Source organism: Carassius auratus, chromosome 8, assembly GCF_003368295.1.
Source record: "Carassius auratus strain Wakin chromosome 8, ASM336829v1, whole genome shotgun sequence".
In the NCBI taxonomy this organism is placed as follows: Eukaryota; Metazoa; Chordata; class Actinopteri; order Cypriniformes; family Cyprinidae; genus Carassius; species Carassius auratus.
The window spans coordinates 16,230,301-16,240,501 of NC_039250.1; the positions used below are offsets into that span (position 1 = coordinate 16,230,301).

Consider the following 10,201-nt stretch of genomic DNA (forward strand, 5'->3'; position numbering starts at 1 on the left):
TAAGATACATGTGCTTTTAGACTACAGACCTATAATGTGCATGTTCATGTGTGTTCTGTTCATACCTGTAGTGGGATCTCCAAAAGAAAAAGACAAACAGAAGAAGAAACTGTTTAATGACTTTTAAATGACTTTTAATGACTAAATAAGTCTTGTGGGTTTAAAATGGCAAATAAATGATGTCACAATCTAAATTTTTTGTGAACTATGACTATGATAACTATTGAGATTATTCTATAATTTGATGATGAACTCTTAAAAGCGACTCACCATAATACAGCGGATCAGTAACTGATTCTGATGGACAAACACAGGACAGAAAACAAACAAAGCAACTTTTTTCAGACACCGTTACATTCACATTTACTGTCATTGTTTTGATTCGGTTGCGTGCAAATTTCAGCTCACCGTTCCAAGGCTCGTGCATGAAATGCGCAAATACCGCCATGCTGTCCTTTCCGAATTTATTACTGGCCAGCAGTGTGTATTTTCCATTGTTGATGTGTGTGGGACTGTCCAGGTGTAAGCACCCGTGGTACTCGCCCTCGGAGTAATCGTGGATCATGGTGCGGATAAAGGGGCCCTCCTCAATGGGTTTGTCGTTTAATAACCAGCTCAGTTTCGGCTCTGGGTTGCCAGACAGGCTGAAGGGAATGCACCAGTGGTGGTCTGAGATCGCATCCATCAGCTTGCTGATTACAGGTCGAACTGGCATCCCAAATATATGGCACAGATAAACACAGCATTAATAATGATAAACCAGTGATGCATTTCAATAAGAAGAATTCAACTTGAATACCTGAAATGCATTATTAGCTGATTAAAGAATAAATTTGAGGAACCTCTTGTTGCTAATGAATATATTAAAATTAAAAATAACAGAAAACAGGATTTTTGGCTCTATTAAAGTAAAATGAATAAATAATTAAATAATATCCACTATGGATATTTACTGAAAATAGGCATTAAAAAAAAAAAAAAAAAAAAAACGCACAGTTTTATCTATCAAAGAAAAAATGGTTTCCATAAAAAAAAAAAAAAAAAAAAAACTATTTCATGAGCAGCAAATCAGTATATTAGAGTGATTTCTGAAGATCATGTGACACTGAAGACTGGAGGAATGATGCGGAAAAGTCAGCTTTGATCACAGGAATACATTACATTTTACAATAATACTCATATGGAAAACACTTATTATAAATTGCAATAATATTTCATGATATTCTTGTTTTTTTAAACAAATGAATGCAGCCTTGTGAAACATAAGAGACTTCTTTTTCAAAAAACAGTAAGTGTGTATAAAAAAATAAATCCAATGTATAAATGTGATTTCCAGTATAAATGAGTAGTTATGCCAGTCTCATGCAACAGTGATCTTGATAACTTACACAGTATGTCCAGATCCACAGAGGCCTCAGCCTCTCCCACCATGTTTTCAGACCCGCAAGTGATTCTGCATCCGTTGTCCAGAGAAGAGACATTCACCAGTCTGAGCTCTGACCTCTGACCTGAGTCCTCGTGCTGCAGGTGTGAGTTACAGCAATGCCAATGTCATTTCTATTTAAAGCCTCTTCCCTCTTTACAGAATGCTTATAACCTTATTGTGCACAATTCATTTTGGCATGCTATTCCAAAGAAAAAATAATTGTCTTTAATCAAAACGCAGTCATTTGCCACTCATCTGAAATGACTTTCTTTTTCCGTTGGCGTCACTTAGGCGGACGACCATTTGGATAAAGTTAACCAACAGCTATTTGTGCATTGTTGTTTTTGTGAATATTCTGTTACGCCACATTAAGAAAATGGTTTGCAAATGACAATTTAAATTAACTTTAAGGTTTTTGTGCCCTGTTCCATAAAGCAAAGCCTTAACATCTGTTCAAATCAACAAAAGTTGCCATATTTCACATATTATAAATGTGATCAAATATATTAACGTTACAAGTAATCTTCTCAGTAAAACTTTAATGTCACATAATAAGAAAGGCATTAACAATGCATAAATTTCATAATTAATCATCAAAATGGCTAAGGGCTAAAAAGCTAGTGCCCTAATAATACACTCAGATTAAAACACTTCTGCTATTTTATCGCACAATTCTGAGTTTTTCTTGAAATGTTAAAAAATGTCTAGATCTCGTGAATCAGGCTCTTTTTCTTCAGAGCTTAACTTAATTTGTAAATTTGAGATGAGGGTTCCAGTTACCTCGTATGTTGAATTTAATTTGCAGGTGGTCCAGTTCAGAGTCGGTGTGGGCGTTCCTGAAGTGTTGCACACCAGCGTCACATTCAACCCTTTCTGCACGGTCACTTTAGTGGGTTTCAGAGTCACAGCAGGGAGAACTAGAAAGAAAACACACCACAAACCAGTTTATACGAGCCTGTCCTCCAACAAAAAACGACCATATAGGTCATTTGTGCAAGCACCTTATTACGACCAATATTTACGTTTTAAAGTTAAGCGCCCTCTAGCGGGCGTAAAAACAATGACAGTATCGCATCGCGTCTGTCGTCATGAAATGACGTATCACGTCATTACCAAATCAAATCGCACGTTTATTTATTTTCTACATAATTTACAAGGTGGCTTATTCGTTAGAATGACCACCCCTAACCTAACCCCACCCCTAAACCTAACCCTCACAGAAATCATGCTAAATTATGATTTATTAAGCATATACATTTTCATGCACGTCTGTTCCCTGGGATCGAACCCATGATAGCATGATTACATATCAAGGTATAACGTAATAATCTACCAACTGAGCTACACGAAACGCAAATCAGAGTGCAAATAAAAGAGTACAAAACATTAATATGAAAACTACCTTTTGCCGATAGGGGCGCAATTGTAGGATACGCTCTGATTTGGACAAACGACCTATACGAGCGTATTGGTTGGAGGACAGGTTGAATTATACACTAATTACCAATCAAGAATTACTGTTGAAAAAAACTCTCCTTCTTAATAAGTACCGTTGTCTCGATGGTTTTATTTAAAAAACGTCTTAAGGTCCGCAATACATATAGATATGTATTTGACAATTTAGCTCAGAAACTGAATCCCTTTAAATAAATATTTCTATTTATTTATATTACTGAAGTAAAAGTCTTTTAAACTGTGTTGTAATTTTATTTCTTCTTTAGACCGACACTGAATCGTACAGCATGTTTCATATTTTAGCTCAGAAGTCCGATCACTTGTGCCTCACAGGAGTGCTGTTCTCGCCGTTCTCCCACTAAATTCAAGGCCAAAGAGTGCAGACAGCTCTTACCGGCTCTGTCATGAACAGACAGCCAAATCAGATCTCTATCTCTAGCTGCTCCCAGGCTGCGCCAATTGACATCCTTATCACCGCGTCCCATGGCATCGCTGGCTTCTGCAGGAAACTGCAGGTCACGCAGCTTTGATCGTTTCATAACAATCATCTATGGTTTCTTATGCTCTTAATCTCAGAGTGATTCTTTAACATCCAGCACACACAGCGCAGACCTTCAGCCTGTTCAGACCAGACAAACCGTTTTCACTCTGCAACTCTTTATCTTATAGGAACAGTTCACCCAAAATCTGCTGCAAGTACACTAAAAAAAACATTCACTCAGAAATAAGAAAATGTTTTAGCAGGTCACTAGAGAAATGTAGCATTCCATCACTTGTTCACTAATGGATGCTCTGCAGTGAATGGGTGCCGTCAGAATGAGAGTCCCAAAAGCTGATAAAAGCATCACTTTAATCCACAAGTAACTGACATGACTCATGTCCATCAATTAAGATTGCGAAGTGAAAAGCTGCATGTTTGAAAGAAACCAATCCATCATTGAGATGTTTTACCGTTTGCTTCATGTCCAAAATCCATAAATCCATAATCCATGCTTCCTCCAGTCAAAAGGTCCATCTTTTCTTTGTCCTGTCACATCAAAGACCACTCACATATTTCTTAAAAACAGATCTTAACCTGTTTCCTCTCTCGATTCAGACGAGATGACTTTGGATTACTTCTGACAAACACACAGCTTTTGGCTTCTTAAGATGTTAAGTAATGGACTTGAGAGGACTGGTGTGGATTATTGTTTTCATCAGCTGTTTGGACTCTCATTCTGACGGCACCCATTCACTGCAGAGCATCCATTGCAGAGCAGGTGATGCAATGCTACATTTCTCCAAATCAGTTCCAATAAGGAAACAAATATACATGTACTATTGGTAGGCTTTAGGGTGAGTACATTTTGAACAGATTTTCATTGTTGGGTGAACTACTACTTTACAGGGATAGTTCCCAGCAATTTTATTTTTCTAGTTTAAACCGCACTGAAAAAAAAATCTCTAATTTAATCCCTTTAGATGGTAAATTGAAACAGTTCACTGGAGCAGCTCATTTCTTTCATTGCACAATGCACAGACAGACAGCGTTTGGCCACAGGCCAGCAGATGCTCCGTGCTAAATGTCTCAGTGTTTTACATTCTGGGGACCCCCTCGTCTGTCTCTATGTTTCCCTTTTCCTCCCTCACTCTCTTGTCCTCTCTTCCTCCCTCGAGGGCCTTCTGTGGTATTGCTTAAAATAGGCCTGGCTGGAGGCTGATCTGTGGATCAATAATTATTTGCGTCTCAAGCCGCAGTCATAAAACTAAGGCCTGGACCCTCAGGTCTATTTCAAAACAGACACAATATAATTTTTCCTGACTATTTCTGACCCTTTCTAATGAAACACAGCATGTGCTGCGGCCATTTCAAAATGTGAATGTGATGCACTTCACTGTGAAACAGGACACAACACCGTGCCGCTATGAGTCAACGCTGCTTCCTATAACATTGGTTAAAATATCTATAGCACTTTGTGACAGGTTCACAAAACAATCTGTGGTGCAATTGGCTGTAAACACTCTTCAGTGATCTGAAATGATCAGGGGGCTTGTTAAAACTACACTTCAGGACCCTTCAGAACTATATACAGAGCAACAGCACTAGGTTTGACACCACATTTGCTCACATGACTCGTTTGTCTTTAGTTGACGGGCCTCTATCCTGGTCTAATTCTTACCACAGTTGGGCAGTGTGAGTGTAGACAGCGCGGTCCTCTTTCCTCCCTCGTCCACACACAACAGGTCCTCGGCCTCCTCTCCTCTCCACTGCTTCAGCCACACGTTTTCACAGATGCACTGCAAAGGATTGCCCGCCAGCAACCTGCAACACACAAACACACACCTTTAGCATGACATACATAAACACTCACCAACAGAACAAACCCGACTACATTATTATCAGCAGTGTGCATGAATATATTCCAGTTTATCGGACAATATTTTTTGAGAATGTCAGCACTGACTGGCAAACAAATTTATCAATAACCTTGCAAATGCAATCAAACATTTTTGAATAAATGCTACTTTTGAATGCGAATAAATGTTGTGTGCAAGCATTATTCACTGCATTCTTTATTTTTCTATTCGCTTAAACAAAGCAAGGCACAAATAACCAATATATCTTCCAATAAACGAGACTCACAGGTATGAGATGTTTAAATGGCGAAACGTCCTCCAGGACAGATTGGACAGATTATTCTCTTTGAGATTCCTTTAAAAAAAAAAAAAACAATGATCAGCACTGACAAAAGCATTTAACAAAACTAATTCAATTTGAATAATACAGTTAATATGAATCCAGCTTCTTCAAAACCGAAGCACTCACAGATATTGTAGTTTCAGGTTGTTCTGAAAAGCCTGCCTGGAAATATATTCCAGCCTGGTTTTTGTTACAGTTCTGCAGGACAACACGGATGTCAGAAATGTCCATCTCACTGCATGAAGCACGTAAAATCTGTTCTTTATACTCACAGGTTTCTGAGGTTGCGATACGCGTCGAGATCTCTTTCATTAATGGATTTGAAGCCGCTTTGATTTGCAATGTATCTGTAAACAGCAACAAGAACAATCTCGCTAAAAGAGTCGGCAAGGGTCAATTCCAACACACACACACACACACAAAAATTCATATTTTATTTGAATATCAATCTGAATTATTTACAATAAGGTTCCACAAGTTAACGTTAGTTCATGTATGAATGAACAATACATTTATTACAGTATTTATTAATCTTTGTTAATGTTAATGTCATTAATTATTATGTTTATTTTAATTCACGGTGCATTAACTAATGTTAACAAGCACAACTGTTGATTTTAACAATGTAGTAAATGCTGAAACTAACATTAACGACGATTAATAAATGAAATAAAGCTGTTAACCAGTGGACATTATGTATAATATATTACTTTTTTTTTTTTTTTAAGATAATGGTAATGTTCTGCTGGCTTAAATTTAAACAAATGCACTTAAGCTCTGTTGACTTAAATAGCAGCTGATTTCAAAATACCTAATTACAGACAATCAAAATTACTTAAAAAAAAAAATCAGTTCACATAAGAGAAGCAGCACTGCAGCAGTTATAACTGACTAATAATTAGATGCACTTTTAAATGTGACCCAAAAGCACACAACCACTCATTATAGTCAGGTTTTGTTTTGTTTTTTTTGGATACAATGATGTATGGTTTGTTACAGAACAATAATTAGACGAGATACAAATCTGAAAATCTGGATTCTGAGGTTGCAAATAATAATAATAATAATAATAATAATAATAATCTAAATATCGAGAAAATCGCCTTTGAAGTTGTCCAAATGAAGTTCTTAGCAACGCATATTGATAATAATATATATATATATATATATATATATATATATATATATATATATATATATATATATATATATATATATATATATATATATATATATATATATATATATTTACGGAGGGAAATTTACCAAATATCCTCATGGAACATTATCTTTACTTAATATCCTAATGATTTTTGGCATAACAAAAATAATAATAATAATAATAATTTTGACCCATACAATGTATTGTTGGCCATTCCTACAAATATACGCGTGATAGTTATGACTGGTTTTGTGCTCCTGGGTCACATATGACTTTGGCACAATTAGACTAATTCAAGTACGATAACCGGATACATCACTGAAACCAAGCAATTGCGCACATATCAGCGTGCGTCTGATCTTCTAAAAGACCTCTTCTTCACAACTTACATGTCTGTGATGTTCTCCATCTCTGCCTCGGACTGGAGCATGGGGAAAGTCATAATGCTGCGCTCCGCATCCACGCACGAGATCCGCGCGCCGGTGCACGTGCAGAGCTCCGGACAAGCGGCACCGGGCCTCCAGAGCGCGAGCAGAAGCAGCAGAGCCCAACCGAAGCCCCAGCCCGACATGCCGAAGCCCCCCGACAGCAGGCTCATCCCTGGGTCCTCGCCTCCAGATTTAAGACCCCTGCAATCCAACGCGCGGAGAGAGCGCGAAACACACGCGCCCGCGTCGACCTTGTCTCGCGTATCTGTCTATGTGAAGTGTCTGTATCCCTCTGCTCCTCTCGTCTGCGTTTGCCTCGCTCTGTCTGGGATGAACGGCTGAGATGCTGGCGTTATAGCACGTGTCCGCTGAGCTCAGATAAGACGCGCTCTCGGGAAGCTCGAGCGCTGGAGTGAGGGAGCGCGAGCGCTGGATGATGCGCAGCGCGTCCGAGGGGAGGAGACGAGGAGAGCAGATCCTTCAAACGCTTCACTGATTATTGACAACGTGTAGCAGCATCCTTACATCCATCAAGACTCAAGACCTGAACGCGGATGAATTATGGATAATACGCATGTTGTGCTTTCGTTATCAGCGTAAATCATGTTCGTTTCATCTCCTCACAGGCGTGTTTCTCAGATCATGGTGATGCCAGTCAAATGTAGTTTACGCACAGTAGGCTACTAGTTGTGTTTCGTTCGTGGATGAATCGTTTTAATGAATCTTTAAATGAACGAACTGTTCTCGTGTCTTCTGTGCACTGACTCACAGTTGTCTTTCAGTTGTCTATGGCCTTCAGTCTGATTCATAACTAAGAGAGAGAAAAAAAAGGGGTGGAAGAATTGTGTACTGAAATTCATAATGGATTTTTAGTTAGGCTACTAATTGTTTTATTATGCCTATTAATACTATTACTACTACTACTAATGATAATAATAATAATAAGAAGAAGAAGAAGAAGAAGAACAGTATTATTTTATGTAGCTCTTTTGTTATTTTCTCTATAGCTCGATAAGTCACGTAGGCCTATAAAACTGATAAGACAGCAGGTCTAGATAAGCTATCTCACGATCAATTTGCTTGTATTTTCAGGGGCGGAATTATTGAATTGGGGGCCCCAGGCAAAATATAGGAATGGGGGCCTATACATTTTCACACATTTTGTCAGAACAGCCTCGAGATTCCTTTTTTGTTTTGATGCTTGCTGCTGCACAATGGTGCCCCATAGTTGTGTCCAATGTTTCTTCATTTTCATGTGCATGTTAAATGGCTTTATATATATATATATATATATATATATATATATATATATATATATATATATATATATATATATATATATATATATATATATATATATATACCATAAAATAGTTTAGTTATGCATGTCATGGAAATTATTATATATATATATATATATATATATTTTTTTTTTTTAAGGCCAGAGGCAGACAGTGGATCAATTTAGCCATCTCAAATCATCCCGACTTGCCTAAAATAAAATCTATAGATTCAGTTCAAGCATATCACAATGTTAGTTCCCATGTTTAACCTAGACATTTGTGCGAGAGTTGAAGCTGAAGCGCGCTCTGCAGGTCAAGGAGGCGACGGCGCGATCACTTGCAGTTTTTTCTAACAGTGGAAACAACTTAATACAGTCATTTTTGCTCTTAAAGGTGAAAGTAATACCTCATTCTAAACTGTAAAGGGGCTAGTTTTATTCAAGTGTGCTTACAATATCAATGAAATGTTGTGCTTTTATAAAATAAATAAAATTCTGTAAAATTAAAAGATAAAACACAAATTATAATGTCATATATAGGCTATGTAAAACTTTGTCCTATAATTTTATAGCTTGCTTTTTCAGATTTTTTATTTTTATTTTGCTGTGTTCTGAATACCTTAATATTTAAAGGATTTCTGCAATGAAGTTTTGTATGATGTGAATTATTTATTAGCCTCTTTTTTTCACCCATGTCATGTATTCCCATTTGTAAAATAAAATAGCCAACAAATTCATTGTTGTGGGCAAACCCGATCTCATGAAAGTGCTTATAGCACTTCTTTTTGCTTCTATTTGGCATAATATTTCTATTGACTTTTTGAATTAAAGTCTGCCCCTGTGTATTTTATAAGGTGGCTTATCTGTAGCACCTCATTCGTCTGATTTTGTAGATTTGTCTACCCCATAAGGGGCGGTGTTGGAGTTGGTCATCAGTATGAATCCATACAAATCGGGGAACTCGCCAAATACATAAAATGTATCAAAAATGTTACCAATTCGTAGAAGTGAAGAATTAGGCATCTCATGAAATATGTATGAATTGCCGTGAGATCATATCGGGCATTAGCATTTTTGATAAACACACAGATCGTCAGTGACATGAACAAGCAACAGGTAGCTGAGGGTGGATTATTTATTTCTTTTGTAAGGGAAAGTTAAAGTTCACCCAAAAAATGAAAATGTTGTCATCAATTACTCATCCTCGTGTTGTTCCAGATTTTAGTTGCTGGTAGACAGTGACTTCCATAATATAACCTCGTATGTGGGTGAGCTATCACTTTAACAGTAGGTGAGCAGAAAATCAGGGCTAGTTGATTTGAAGAACAGCTAATTTTAATCTTAAGATTTGTTTTGGTCACATGGTCAGTCATTAACTTTTATGCTGATGATGCACAGGGCAACCTCGTTAGCAATTTTACTAGGCAACTTTTTTGAGTTCCTTGGACTTCTCCATTGAACATGGGTAACAATTTTCAATCTGCTTACTTATGCCGCTCGTGGGCCTTGTGTCTCACCTGGGGGCCTTGTGATGCTAACATTGTTAAAAAAGTTGCCATGTGTATCATCAGTCTCACAAAACAAAAGACCACTCACTTCTTGGCGCCACCTAGGGTGAGTGAGCCTAATTCGAGGCAATAAAACGAGCCACTACATACACCGCAGCTTTTGCAACCCGTTTGTTCTGATGACGTGATTACTGTTCTGATTACTGCACACTCAGTTAATGACACTCATGTATTTTTAGACCAGGGCCATAAACCGTAGA

The 10,201-nt window shown here is 37.5% G+C and overlaps 1 protein-coding gene across 1 annotated transcript in view; it reads right to left on the bottom strand.

Annotated features, from left to right (window-relative positions):
- LOC113107417 (BDNF/NT-3 growth factors receptor) overlaps positions 1-7,884 on the bottom strand; it is a 40,216-nt gene extending 32,332 nt beyond the window's left edge. The window contains exons 1-10 of the mRNA XM_026269910.1: positions 7,113-7,884; positions 5,834-5,908; positions 5,688-5,759; positions 5,505-5,573; positions 5,041-5,183; positions 2,207-2,343; positions 1,389-1,521; positions 409-708; positions 271-297; positions 66-77 (exon numbers count right to left, since the gene is read on the bottom strand). Coding sequence (XP_026125695.1) covers positions 66-77; positions 271-297; positions 409-708; positions 1,389-1,521; positions 2,207-2,343; positions 5,041-5,183; positions 5,505-5,573; positions 5,688-5,759; positions 5,834-5,908; positions 7,113-7,321 — 1,177 coding nt within the window. The 5' untranslated portion in view covers positions 7,322-7,884. The remainder of the gene's footprint in view (positions 1-65; positions 78-270; positions 298-408; positions 709-1,388; positions 1,522-2,206; positions 2,344-5,040; positions 5,184-5,504; positions 5,574-5,687; positions 5,760-5,833; positions 5,909-7,112) is intronic.
- Positions 7,885-10,201: the final 2,317 nt, after the last annotated feature.